This window comes from Pteropus vampyrus, unplaced genomic scaffold (assembly GCF_000151845.1).
Source record: "Pteropus vampyrus isolate Shadow unplaced genomic scaffold, Pvam_2.0 Scaffold257, whole genome shotgun sequence".
NCBI classification, from domain to species: Eukaryota; Metazoa; Chordata; class Mammalia; order Chiroptera; family Pteropodidae; genus Pteropus; species Pteropus vampyrus.
The window spans coordinates 814115-827298 of NW_011889038.1; the positions used below are offsets into that span (position 1 = coordinate 814115).

Genomic DNA, 13184 nt, shown 5'->3' on the forward strand with positions numbered 1-13184 from the left:
TTTCTTAGGGGCACGGGGCTCATCCTAACACAACGGGCAGTTGACATTCGTCCACGGGTTAAAAATTAAAGACTGAATGTGTTCTGGACAGCGCTCTGTTTGTTCAGGCCCTGAAGCGCGACGTCGCAGATGATGCGTTACGGGTGGGACTCAGCCCTGAGCAGCAGAGGTGGGGTGCACATTTTTAAAACCTTGCCGTACGGGTTATTTTTGCCTGCGTGTGGCTCTGCGTGTTTGTGTAGACGCCACGACAGCTTTTCCGAGCTGCCGTTTTTTCTGCGCGGACGCGGCGTGCCGAGCCCTTTCTGGCGCTCCTCGCACTCAAGTCAGGTCCTGTGGCACCCTGCTTAGGGGCGCCGCGAGGTGGAGGGGGCCCAGGTCGTGTGCACTCGGGGCCATTGGGCATAAGTTCGCTTTTTGATTCATATTTTAAAAACAGGTCTCATGTAGCTCTTCAAATATTTCACTGGTCAGCTTTTGACATTTTGCTTAATTAAACTGTCTTAAAGAAATGGCAATAATGGAAAAAATAACACTGTGCTTTTACTTTTTTATGATTCAGCTAAAGTTCTTTACAAAGAATGCAGCAAAAATGCCATAAGGAGAAGGAGAAATCAGATGTTACGAATGTCTGCCATTTAAATCAGATGTTACGAATGTCTGCCACTTTCTAGAAGCCATCGTGTGTGCCGTTGTCTTTTTCTTACCATCCACTTAATAAACGCCACCCTCTGCTTTGCAGGAGAGGTTTCTGCCTGTTTTTGTACGAGACCCAGGAGACTCATCTGAGTTCATGTGCCTGAGCGAGTGGCATTGCTACGGTCCTGGTCCTGGTTGTGTTGAAGTCTGAAGAAGTTGAGGGACTGGGACTTGGGGACAGTGGTGTGTGCCAGGTGTGGCACAGTCCTGCAGGAGGGATACGCTTGGTGACTTTGAGCCTCACTGTCCTGAACCAAACTCCTAGAGATGTTTTGCATTCCAACTCAGTGGAAAATACCTTTGTGACACCCAGCCCTGAGGGGTCTAGAAGGTGGTTGAAATTGGCCAGTCTGGAAGCAGGTGCATTTGTAGCTGTGCGGTGTCTTAACGTTTGTTCATTCATCCACCAGATACTCACTGAGTTTCTACCATGCATGAGCCGTTTCGTCCTCACTTAAAAACAATTCCTTTTTTTCAGTCCGGTGAGCAGAATATAGTAAGCGTCTTTAAAGCCAGCTAGTTGTATTCATTATTTCAACAGAGATTTTATCTGCTGGGTGAAGAATTCATGAGAAAATTGCACTGAATTCAGATGCAGATGCTTGCTAAAAAAAGTTGGTTGTTCATCTTCCTGGAATTTCGTAGTTGAACTTAAAACATTTTTATTAATCACATTGTTCTTTGTACTACTGGGTACTGTAAGAGTCTCAGTCTTTCTGTCCCTGAAAAGCGTCTTTGTTTTTCCGTAAACACTTTGAGAACACTGCGCCTTCAGCCCGTGAGTTTTAGGGCAGATCGCAGCGTCCTTCTTCCCCGTGAATTCTTTTCTGAGTGCACCTGTTGTCATAGCTGTTACAGGTTCATTTTTGACTTGCTCATCTTTCCCAGAGTGTTCAGCCTTGCAGGGACTTGGAGGGCAAGGTTACCCATGGGACACAGTCCCTGAACAAGTCTGGGTCAGTCCTTGGCCCTTGCTGTGTCCCTGGACTGGCACTGTCAGCCCTTCGCCGATGGTGGCACTGAGGCTCTGCACTCTCTCATCGTCGGTGGCAGCTGGGCGAAGGTTTGTGCCGTTGGTTATCATCTTTCCCGCCTGCACACCTGTCACCTGTTGGGAGAACGGCCGGTTCCTCCTGACCGATGTTTCAGAGCCTGCTCCGAGAGCAGCTCTGACACATTATAGCTGGTCAGCAAAACTTTACCGTCAAAGGCCTTTAGCTCCTAAAACCTTAAGCTGCAAAACTTAGGCGGGAAAATGCGCAGCCTCTAATAATAAAAGACAAAGAAAAGCCCTCAGATTACGTTTTTTGTTTATTATTAAAAAGCAGCTTTTAAAAATGTGTGCACTTCTTGGGAGGATGCAGTGAGTAGGCAGTTCTGAGGAGGGTGAATTGGAAGAAACCTTTTGGGGCAGTTTGGCAATGTGTATCAAAGAGATTTAAAGATGTTTATATTTTTTCTTGCGGGAATTCTTTTGGAAATTTCTCCAAAGGAAATAATCAGTGATATAGTAAAACTATTATATATATGGATGTTCATTATATTGTTGGTTAAAATTTAGAAATGATTTAAATGTCCCGAAAGGGAAGGTTAAATAAGGTAGGTTGTGGTAATGGAATTGTATACACCATTTAAAAAATCACATTTTCAAAGAATTTTTATTATATGGAAAAATATAAAATAGCATATGTATACATATGTAATATCAAGATGACTCTATTTAAAAAAATATGTATGTGCTTAATACCTACAAGTTGGGGGGCGGGAAGGACGACTGAAGATCTGCCTGGGTTGGACGTGTCCCCATCTCAGGGTTGGGGCTTGGCCCCTGAGGAAGGAGCCAGATCCCAGACTTTGAGCCGGGTCCGTGGTGAGATCTCACGCTGAAATGGACTCATTCTCATTGGCTGCGAAACTCACCCTTTCTGGTTCTCCTCTGCTGCTCGGCCCCTTTGCCCCAAGCATAGCGGGACCGAGGGGCTCAGGTCTTCTCTCTCATAGGCAGTGCCACCCCCGTCAGCTCACCAGAAACTGAGATTGAACCTTTGAGCCCTCTTTCTCTTACCAGCCAGCATTCTAGAAAGCACGTCCTGTCCGATGTGCTCTTAAACTGCATCTCACTCAGCCTGCTTCTTGAGTCCCCACTGCCACCACAGTGGTCCTGGCCTATGACTGCAGTGCTTCCTACAGGGCTTTCTGGTGCCACTCTTGCTCCCTCCCAGGCGGTTGTTTATGTGGCAGTCAGGTCACCTTCTTAGAAATCCAGATTGAGTTATTTCATTCACCTGCATCAAATCATCAGTGGCTCATTTTATACCTAGGAAAAAATCTAAATTATTTTCCTCACCTTCAAGACTATATTCGACCCTACTGAATCACCTCGGGAGTTTTTAAAATACATACATGCAGATGTGTATGTGCGCCTGGACCATCGCCTCCGAGATTCGATCTCCATTGAGTTTTTTGAGGTGGGGCTTAGGGTGTGGCTAGTTTCGAACGCTCCCCAAGGGATTCCGGTTCACCAGAAAGACTCAGAACCAGCAAGTCGTAAAATGTAGCTCCTCATCATCATCTGAAGGGCATGTTCAGACGCTGTCTGCTGGACTTGGCCCCTAATTCAGAGTTTCTGATTAAGCAGGCCTGGGGCTGGGCCCAGGAATTCGTGTGTCTGAAGAGCAGGTTCCCAGGTGATGCGTGGCTCTGCTCCAGGCACCACGCTGGGAACCGCGCCCTGGGGTCGGGCTCACCTCCCTGCTCATGGCCGTGCTACTGGCTTCCTGTCCCTGAGGCACCTCTTTCACCTGGGACTCTGCCCCTCCTAGTTCCCTTTACCTTCGGCGGTTTTGGTTTCCCCTGGATCTTCGTCTCTGTCCCATCTGCATGACCCAGGGCTCGTTTCTTAGAGTCTTACCCGACCCCCCTGTCTGAAATAGAGCCTCCCTGTCACTCTCTATTTTTTTCTTTATAAGAATTACCATCTGTGAATATGTATTTTTTGTTCGCTCATTTCTCGCTCATGTACTCTCACTTCCCCCTTCTCTTCCCCCTCCCCCTTCACACACATTCTTTTTCTGCAAATAGTTATTGACATCTGAGGGCAAGGCAAGGGATGCGAGAATGAGCGAAATGTGTTTCACGCACTTGAGCACCCCAGAGTCTAGTAGGAGTCAGACAAACAGCTGCTCTGTACACCATGGACCTCATACAACCGGACCCCCTAACCTGAGGGTCACGCCCTGGGAAGGACAGCCAGGGACTGTCAGGTTCATACCGCACGCTCCACAGCATGCGGGAAGGGGAAGGGTCTCCTGCCACTGTGGTGGGCCAGGGGCGTGTCCCTTTAGAGAGAAGCTTAGTTCTCAGGACCGGCTGCTCCCACCTTTATGGGGCCGTTCTCGCCTCTCCCGCCCGCGCTGCTTTCTTCCTGCTGGACCACCGGAGGGGAGTGGAGATTGTGCCCCCACAAGACTCTTAAGTTAATGAATCAAATTAACCCCCAAATCACTTTGACCTCAAGGCAGAAAATTCATTCCATATTACCATACTCTAGTGGAAGGCCTGAATTCGCTGGGATAATACAATGCCCACAAGAGATACTCTGTATTTGAATATTAATTCTATCTCATTATCAAATTCCCAGGGAAATATTAAAATCCAAAGATTACATTTCATTTTAAATTAAAGTCCAAAGACATTTGAGTCATTCTCTGCCTGGGTGAGTTAAAATTCAAAGAAATTGAAGCACACAATGCGTCCTACCGTCCCTACTCTGCCTTATCCCCACCAGGGCGCCCCGAGCCCCCTCATCAGGTTCTTCTGACAGCTGCAACTCCTCTCAGCATCTTGAGGATTCACAAGCCCCAATACCAAGTCACTAATGTGCCTCGCTCCTTAAAATTAAAAAAGGTCAACGGGGCACAGGTTTATCAAAGCACTGCCTCCCCCACCCTGCCCCTTACAGCAAAGTTAGAAAATAAGCCAGTCCCATCCTCTAATACTTACTTAACAGAAGCGTGGCCCCCAGAAAGTAGCACTTAGGATCTGTTGCCAGGTAGCAGGCCATAGACGGAAATGTGACACCGTGGACAAGGGGGTTGTTGGAAAAGTCTTGATTCCTCCTTCTCCAGGACTTCGGGTCGTGGGGAGTTGGTGGCCTCCGGCATTTGGGGGCAGTCTCTCACTAACTGCTCGGATCCCGCTCTCCTTTGCATGAGTGATTCCAGGGAGCCAAGACCATGCTTCTCTCCTCCTGGGTTTTGTAGGCCCCAGTCACAGTTCCTGTTCTAGTAACAAATAAAACATTTACCCCTTTCCTAAAAGTCGCTTTAATAGCACTTAGGACTAGGTGCAATTTTCATTTCTGTTTAGATCGTTTTATCCTGATCTTTTAGATAATTGTTTCCTCTTTTATATCTGGGTACTCTGTCCTCTAAGACGGGGATCCCCAACCCCCCGGGCCACAGACCGGTATAGGTCAATGGCCTGTTTGGAACCGGGCCACACAGCAGGAGGAGAATGGCGGGCCAGAGAGTGAAGCTTCACCTGGATCTGTAGCCGCTCCCCAGCACCAGCATCACCGCCTCAGCTCCGCCTCAGATCCTCAGGCACTAGATTCTCAAGGTGCCCCGGTCCCTGGTGCCACAAAGGTTGGGGACTACTGCTCTAAGATGTCAGCTTTTCCTCCTAACAACAAAAAATCCCTCATCTTTCATCTGAACCAGCCTATTGCTTTCCTTCACTGTCGTTCCTGCTGCTTCTGTTCTGCTGGTGAGACCGAGACACTTTGCACATTGCTCCAGCTCCCCTTGGAGGTCCTGAGCAGCTTTGTCGTCCAGCGACAGAATGCTCCAAACAAGACCTTTCTAAACTGCAGGATTTCGTTGAGTGTATCGTTCTGCATCAGTGTAAGGAGCCAGTGACAGTGTCCTTGGTTTTTTTCTCATCTTGGGATCTATTTAAATTTTCTCTTAGGTGCGATATTTGTTATAGGTTTCTGGCACATAGCCTTTTTCAAGTTAAAAAAGTTCTCTAGTTTTCTGAGAATTAAAATCATCAATAGGTGCTTAAACCGATCCTTTTTTCTGTGATAAGAGATAATTATTAGTACATTAATGAGGATAACTGTACTGTAGATTTTTCTGATCTCCATTAAATCATGGTGAATTTTTTAGTATGTTTAGTTAACCTAATATTTTTATGATTTTTCAGGGACAAGAGGGTCTGTGTTCATAAATCAAACGGGCCTGAAATTTTCTTACGTGTCTGCCTTATCCTGGTTATGGAACCAAGTCATGGCAGCTTCGTAAAATGAGTTGGGAAAGGTTTCCTCTTTTTCTTTTGTTTTGGAACAGCTTATATACACGACAGATGAGATATCTAGTCCTTTACAATTTGGTGATGCCCACTTGGAGAGCTGTCATTTTTGTCAGTCGTCATTTTTGTATCTTTAAGTTACTTAAATTGAAATATTTAAATTATTTTATTCAAACTTTTTATTAATTGTGTCAGTTTTCTACTTTTCTGAAATATCTATTCCATCTAGATTTTCAATTTTTTTCATAAAGTTTATAATATTTTATTATTTTACCTATGTTTTTTACAGCTTTTTCACTCTTTTTACTCTTCTTTTTAAAATTGATATCTTTTTTCCTTCATCAGTGTTTCTGGAATTTTCTTATTCTGGCAGTAATCACTAGGAACCAGTTTTTGGTTTGGGTTAATCTTTCCTGTTGTGTTGTGACTCTAACAAAGGTAAGTGACAGCAGGCTTCTCTTCAGAAATGATGCTTAACAGGAACCAACGAAATGACATCTTTAAAACGCTAGAAGAAAACTGTCTATCTAGAACTGTCTGGCCAAAATAGCCTTCAAAATTGATGAGGGCAAAACACAGACATATCCAGACAAATGCAAGAGTTTAGAGAATTTGTCACCATTTGTTGCGCTCTGAGAAATGCTGAAGGCTGTCTTGCAGGGCGAAGGAGAATGTCGTCGCACGGAAACCTGATTCTCGGGCAGTCGACTGTGTGGGTCGACATAAAATACCTTTATCCTCACTTCTTAATTTATTTAAAATAAAATCGAGTCTTTGAAGCAATCATAAAAGCAACGTATTTGGTGGTTTTTTTTATATAGAAGTCAAACATGTGAGAACAGTTGCCCGCATGGCAGGTGGAGCATGGTCGTCAGATTCTTCCATTGCTCGTGAAATGGCGTACAGTAAGCTCTCACTTAATGTCCTCGATCAGTTCTTGGAAAATGCGACTTGAAGTGAAGCAATGTACAACAAAACCAGTTTGACCCGAGGCTCGTTGACATAAACAAGAGAAAGTTCCTACGGCATATTTCCGGTCCCCGAGCATCACCAGACTTCTCGATAAAGACCTACAACACTTCTAATACTAACATTGAAATAAATGCAAGCCATAGATACATTTTAAAAAGATTAGTAGTAAGAGAATTACTCTCCAACCTGCTTACCCGGGGTCCCAGGTGGCTGGATCCCATCCTGGTAGTTCAGGGCACCAGGCTGGACCCCACCCTGGACAGAACACCGTGCCATCACAAGGCTTACACGCTCGTGCGCGCACACACTCTCCCTCCCTACTCATATCGGGACAATTTAGACACGACAGTCGACCTGATGTTCACTTCTTTGGGATGTGGAGGGAAACCAGAGTCCCCAGAGAAAACCCACGAAGACGCGGGAAGAATGCAGACTCCACACAGACAGGAATTGATTTTTTCCTCATTGACATTATAAGGAAACAGTGTTAAATGAAATGACATTATTCGAGGACCTGCTGCAAAATGGACTACAACGGCTCTTAGGAGGAACCAGGTAGCCAGCACCTGGACGGGACTTCTGACCGCCAGACGTGCGAGAGGCGGAGCTTTGTAGTTGGAGCCACACGGTTGTGGTCCTTTGTTTCGGCAGCCCTAGCAAACCGGCACAATAGCCAGAGCAGTTAAAACCAAAAAAGGTGGAGGATTATACTGCATCTTCCATGATTTACGATAAAGCTGATGAGCAAAGTGTGGTATTGGCATAGTAACGGTGTGTTTATATCAGGAGAACAGAGTAGAGAGTCTAGAAATAGACTGAATGAGGAAAAGGTGGCCTTTTCAACAAATGACTGGAGCAATTACATATCCCTACGGGAAATAAAAAGAACCTCAAACCTTAATCTGGCACCAAACTCAAAAGTTGATTTATAATGGAAATAAACCCAAAACCCAGAACCATAAAACTCAAGACAATCTGGATGTGTTGGGGTCAGCAATGATTTCTTAGGACACAGAGAGCACTAATCATGAACAAAATGACGAATCGTTCCTCTCAATTGAAAAGTTATGCTCTTTGAAGCACACTATTAAGAAAATGAAAAGGCAAGCCCCAGTATAGGAGAAAATATTTGCGATCCATATATCCGGCAGAAGACTCATTCATTTTCAAATTATGTGAAGAACTCTTGCTACTCAATAAAAAAGAACAGCCCAATTAGTAAAATGGGCAAAATACTTGAACAGCACTTCATAAAAGATTTGGGAATGGCTCATAAGCTCCTGAAAAGATGCTTCCCATCGTTAGTCATCAAAGAAATACAGCTGATGTCACCTTAGAAAGTCTTATACCAAGTGCAGGTCTGAGGATGGCTTCGTCTCCAGGTAGGGACCACACCCATGTCGCTCACACGTGGACTCACACTATTTACTTCACATGTGGACTCTAGCGATCATTTTATCTGTGCGTTGTTTTCAGGGGCTGTGTTATGAACACACGTTGACCGAATGTGTTGGTTCGCCTCCGTTTACTGTATATTTAAATAGGAGATTCGGTCCTGCGTTGGGTAGTGTGCTCTTGCGGATGCTGCTGAACTAGGCATTGGCCATCTGACAGGTGAAAGATAGAGTCTCGGTGTGATAATCGCCCTTCTCTTTCTGCGAACAGAGTGGAGCACATTCTGTTATCTCTACGGTCCACCTGCATTTCTTTTTTTCTGTGCCGTTTCTGTTCATGTATTCATCCATTTTTCTATTGGATTGTTGGTCTTTTCTCTTTTTAGAACTTTTTTATTAAAATATTAACCCTTTGTGATATCTTAAAAATAATTTCTCCAGTTTTCATTTTGACTTCTTTTAAAACCTAGTCAGATTTTAAAACCCGTTCCATATTGCTTCCGGATTTTGAGTCATAGTTAGAAAAGTTTTTCCTACTCCTAGCTTAGAGAAAGAATTCACTACGAGTACTAGTAAACTTTAAGCTCAGATCCGTTTGGAGTTTATCCTCGGGAACAGTGTTAGGGTGTGATCCACTTTATCCTCGTTTATGTGGCTGCCCAGTTGCCCCAACATTTTTGATTAAAGTGGGGAAAAAAGTACCACTTTTTGTTGACGTGTCTGTCGTTAAATCTTTGCGCTTTGATGTAGGTGTTTCACGTGATTGCACAAACGATATCACAGCAATGAGTAAGGAGATCGAAAAGGAGAAACAGATCGTCTGTCATCTCTGCTGCTGCCCAGGCTGTTTCCAGTGTGTAAATTTGTCTTCTTTCTCTCCAGGTCAACGAGATGGACGCCATTCACTTGATCCTGGACAACTGCAGCCCTGACGACAGGAACCCCTGTATCCTTGCCTTGGAATCGCTGCGCTGAGCCACGGGGCCCTCAGCGCACCAAGCGCCTTTCCCGTGTTCGTTTGCCGTGTAGCTGGCGCGCGTTCCTGTTTGTTCGTTTGCTTGTTTGCCGCTTTCTCACGTAGCTGCTGGACTGTCTGTCGCGCGTGCAAACTGTGCGGTGTGGTGAGCTGAAGTTTGCGAGGTAAACCGTCCTGCTGAAACGCGCTTTAAGAGTCTGGGGCGCAGACAGCTCATCCGTGGCCCCGTGTGTGCTGCACGGTCGCGGCGCCACCTCTCCAGACTCTGTTCGTGTTCTCTGGAGCAAGTGTGAACGGTTTCACATTTTTTTTGCTCGGACGTTTCTAAGCACTTGGTCTTGTGGAAGAACCGTTTAAACTGTGGTTTGGGACACAGAAAGCATGAGGAGCACTCAGACCCAGCAGTGGGGAGAGATGTTTCAGTGGCATCAAACTCTCGTTTCTGAGAGGCCCTGGTCCTGTGACCCTCGGTGACTGAAGCCGGGGCCTCTGACGCTTGCCCTTACCTGGGCTGAAACGAATCCCCTGTACTTTGTAGTGGTGCTGTGGGAGCTGACGTAGGACAGTGACGTGGAACCAGGGGCCAGACGCAGCCTGGTGGGTTTGAGAGAGAAACTGTTTGACGTCAGGACCTCCCCTGGTGACAGCCAAACTCAGCCCCGTTCCTTGCCCTGGCTCCTGCATGGCCTCGTGCTAATGGCATGTGGGGTGGGGCAGGGAAGACCATTGTAGGGACCTGGAGAGTGTAACCCTCTGGGGGACAGTGGGGATCCCAGCCCAGGACAGCAGAAGGAGGAAGAGGGGCATTTTAAAATGAAATCCCCCTCACTGTGGTTTCTGTCTACAAGAGAAGAGGAGCTGATGAAAAGCGTGTGTTTCAAAGTAAGTAGAAGGAAAAATGCGTATTTGTGCTAAAGATACTGTCATTTGCCTGATTGGCAATAGGAAAAAAAATCTCATTTCAAAGAGCACAAAGCTGTAAGCTCGGTGCGGAAGACAGACCGGGCTGCGTGGAGGATTCTCCTTTGGGTTCGAACAGAGCTGCTCCACTGCACTGTAGGCCGTCGCCACGGGCTGTATTTCTTACAGGGCTTTGAAATTATTTAGCTCCAAAAAACGAAAGGAAATAAAGGAGAAAGCTTCCTGTCACAGGAAAGCAGTAGAACATTCTGGTACAGATGTTGAATTCCTGATAAAAAAAAGGTGATTTATTATGAGAAGAGAAATTCACCCGGTTTTACTTTCGTATTCCCTGAATTGACCTTCTGGTGAAAAAGGTTCCGATCACTGGTCTTTGGCTTTTAGCAAAGACCAAACCGTGAGGAGGCTGCGCGTGTGACTCCTGCTGACGGCCTCCGCTCCGCCCCTCTGGCCGGAGGCCCCTCTGGCCGACGGTCTTTCGTTCATTCATTCATTCGTTTGTTCGCTCCTTTCAAGAAACACACAGTGTGTCCTGTGCGTGTGCTTACACACGCGCCCTTACCTGCTCCTGGCAGCGCCGTGAAGCGGTGTGATCACCCTCCCCGCGTGCAGGTAAACTGAGAGTCTCGGTGACTTGTCCTGAAGGTCAGACCCGGAGTTTAAACTCAGGGTTCTTAACCACTTGTCCACACTGCCTCCTCAACAGTCACTGGGAGGGGACAGTACACGGACAGAGAAACCACTGTAACTCGTTCATGTAGCAGAGAAATCATTCAGAGTTCTGAATTGAAATTGATACGGGTAATCTATATAGATCCTGGTTTTTATAATGATAGTGAAGCATTGCAGACTCCGAGAGTCTCCTCTAAATTGTCGAGAAAAGGTAAAAAATTACATGTTTAGTGTTACATCTATTGAGTAATTCTTCAGAGTTTTATTTATTAAAGCTGCCAGATTTCAAAGGCATATAAAATACTCAAAAGATGTATGACAGACATACTGAAATAAGGGTTGAATGATCAGAAACGGGGGTGCGTTTTAGCCTGGGAACTCCGATTTTCCACGTGAGCCATAAATCATAACCGGGCCTTCCCAGCCCCCGCGCGGGTGAGGCCTGATGCAGGTGCCGGGGTGAAAGCCCCGCCAGCAGCGCCCACGCTCCCCTCCGCTCGCGGGCGGGTCCCCCAGAGAAGGGCGCTGCCCTGGCCGCGCCTCCTCCCCTCCCGCTTCCCTCCTCCAGGGCTGGTTTTCCTGTATTTTTATTCATCAGAATAACACATCGGTGTCGGCTCGTTGTAATGTCAAAAAGTGTCGAATGGGGCAATTCCATCTCTGCCTCTGCGCGCCCTGCTTTTCAGCTCCCTCTCTTCGCTCTTGTATTTGCTTTTGTAAATCTAAGTAACGTGCTCCGCTGACGTTCCTTGGTATATCAGAGTCTGACATTACGTGTTTGCTTTTATCGTGACCTGAGGATTCTGTGCTTGTACGCCACCTCCTCCTCCCCGCCCCTCGTGCTCCTGTGCAGTTAAGACGACAGATCCCTTTTGCCATCATCGCCTGCCCTGCTGTCGGGAACAAGCGTCTTCTCAAGTGTTCATTTGCCGTTTGGATCTCACGTGAGTGTGTGTGCGCGCGTAAAATGTGCTCGAGCGGACCTTTCGCCTGTTTTTTCATTGGGTTATCTCTTTGCGATTTATTTGTGATAGATCTTCATACATTCTAGGTAGAAGTTGTCAGCTACATGTGTCGCCAATATTTTTTTTCTTCTGTTCTGTGACTTAACGCGTCATTCTCTGTAGTTTCCTTTGATTAACAGTTCTTCAGTTTTCGCCAAATTTGTCACTTTTCCTTTATGGTTAGTGGTTTGGATGTGTATCTTGTTAAAGAATTATTTTCCTGTGCTCGGATCGTAGTGATGATCCATATTCCGAATGCCCTGCAGTCTTTTGCGTTAGGTGTGTAATTCACCTGACGCTGCCCCTTGTGTGCAGCGTGAGGTAGGGGCCTTATTTCTGTCTTTCCCCACGTGGACACTCAGTTGTCCTCACGTAGTTATTGAAAAGAACACGCACTGTCCACTGTGGCGCCACCTTTGTCAAGTGAAACATCCACACGGGCACAGGTCCCTCATCGGCCTCCGTTTCCTTCTCAGTGGATCTCTCTGTCCTTGCACCGGTACCATAGTCTTCAGCACTGTCACCTTCCAGCACGTCTTCATGTTAGTTGAGTAAGTCTCTTCTTTTTTAAGACTATCCTGGCTATTTTCGGTCATTTCTGTTTTTGCATAAAAGTTTTAGAACCAGCTTGCCAAATTCTACACACACGTATGTATACTAATGTGCACATACATGTGCATACATATGCTCACTCAGATATGAACTCACCACCACCAAGAACAATTTAAAACCCCCACATATTGAGTTATTCATTGAAATTGCATCAACTAAAATCCTTTTGACGAGAACTGACATCTAAACAATACTGAGTCTTCCACCCCACAAACATGGTATATCTATTTATTTAAGATTATTAATTTTTAGCTTTTATTCTTTTCTATGTACTTTTATAGTTCCATGGCACGTATTATTTTTGTTACCATTCGTTTAAAGTGTTTTCTGATTTCTATTATGGTTTCTTTTTTGACCCATGGATTATTTAGAAATCCAGTTCTTAATTTCCAAACAAATAGCAATTTTCTAGTTACCTTTTGGAGACTGCGTTTTAATATAAATGCATTACGATCAGAGATCACATACTTGATGTTCTCTGCCCTATGAAATTTATCGAGACTTGTTTTATGACCCAGTGTTGGGCAGTTTTTTGCAGATGTTCTTTGTGTGCTTGAAAAGCACGTCTGTTCTCCCAGTAGTGCGGTCTGGCACACACACACGCGCACACAAACACACACA

General features: G+C 45.7%; 1 protein-coding gene across 1 annotated transcript in view; it reads left to right on the plus strand.

Moving 5' to 3' along the window:
• Positions 1–13184, plus strand: part of ATXN10 (ataxin 10) — a 130778-nt gene that overhangs the window by 86639 nt on the left and 30955 nt on the right. Inside the window, exon 8 of the mRNA XM_023520342.1 lies at positions 9261–9324. Within this exon, the coding sequence (XP_023376110.1) occupies positions 9261–9324 (64 nt within the window). The remainder of the gene's footprint in view (positions 1–9260; positions 9325–13184) is intronic.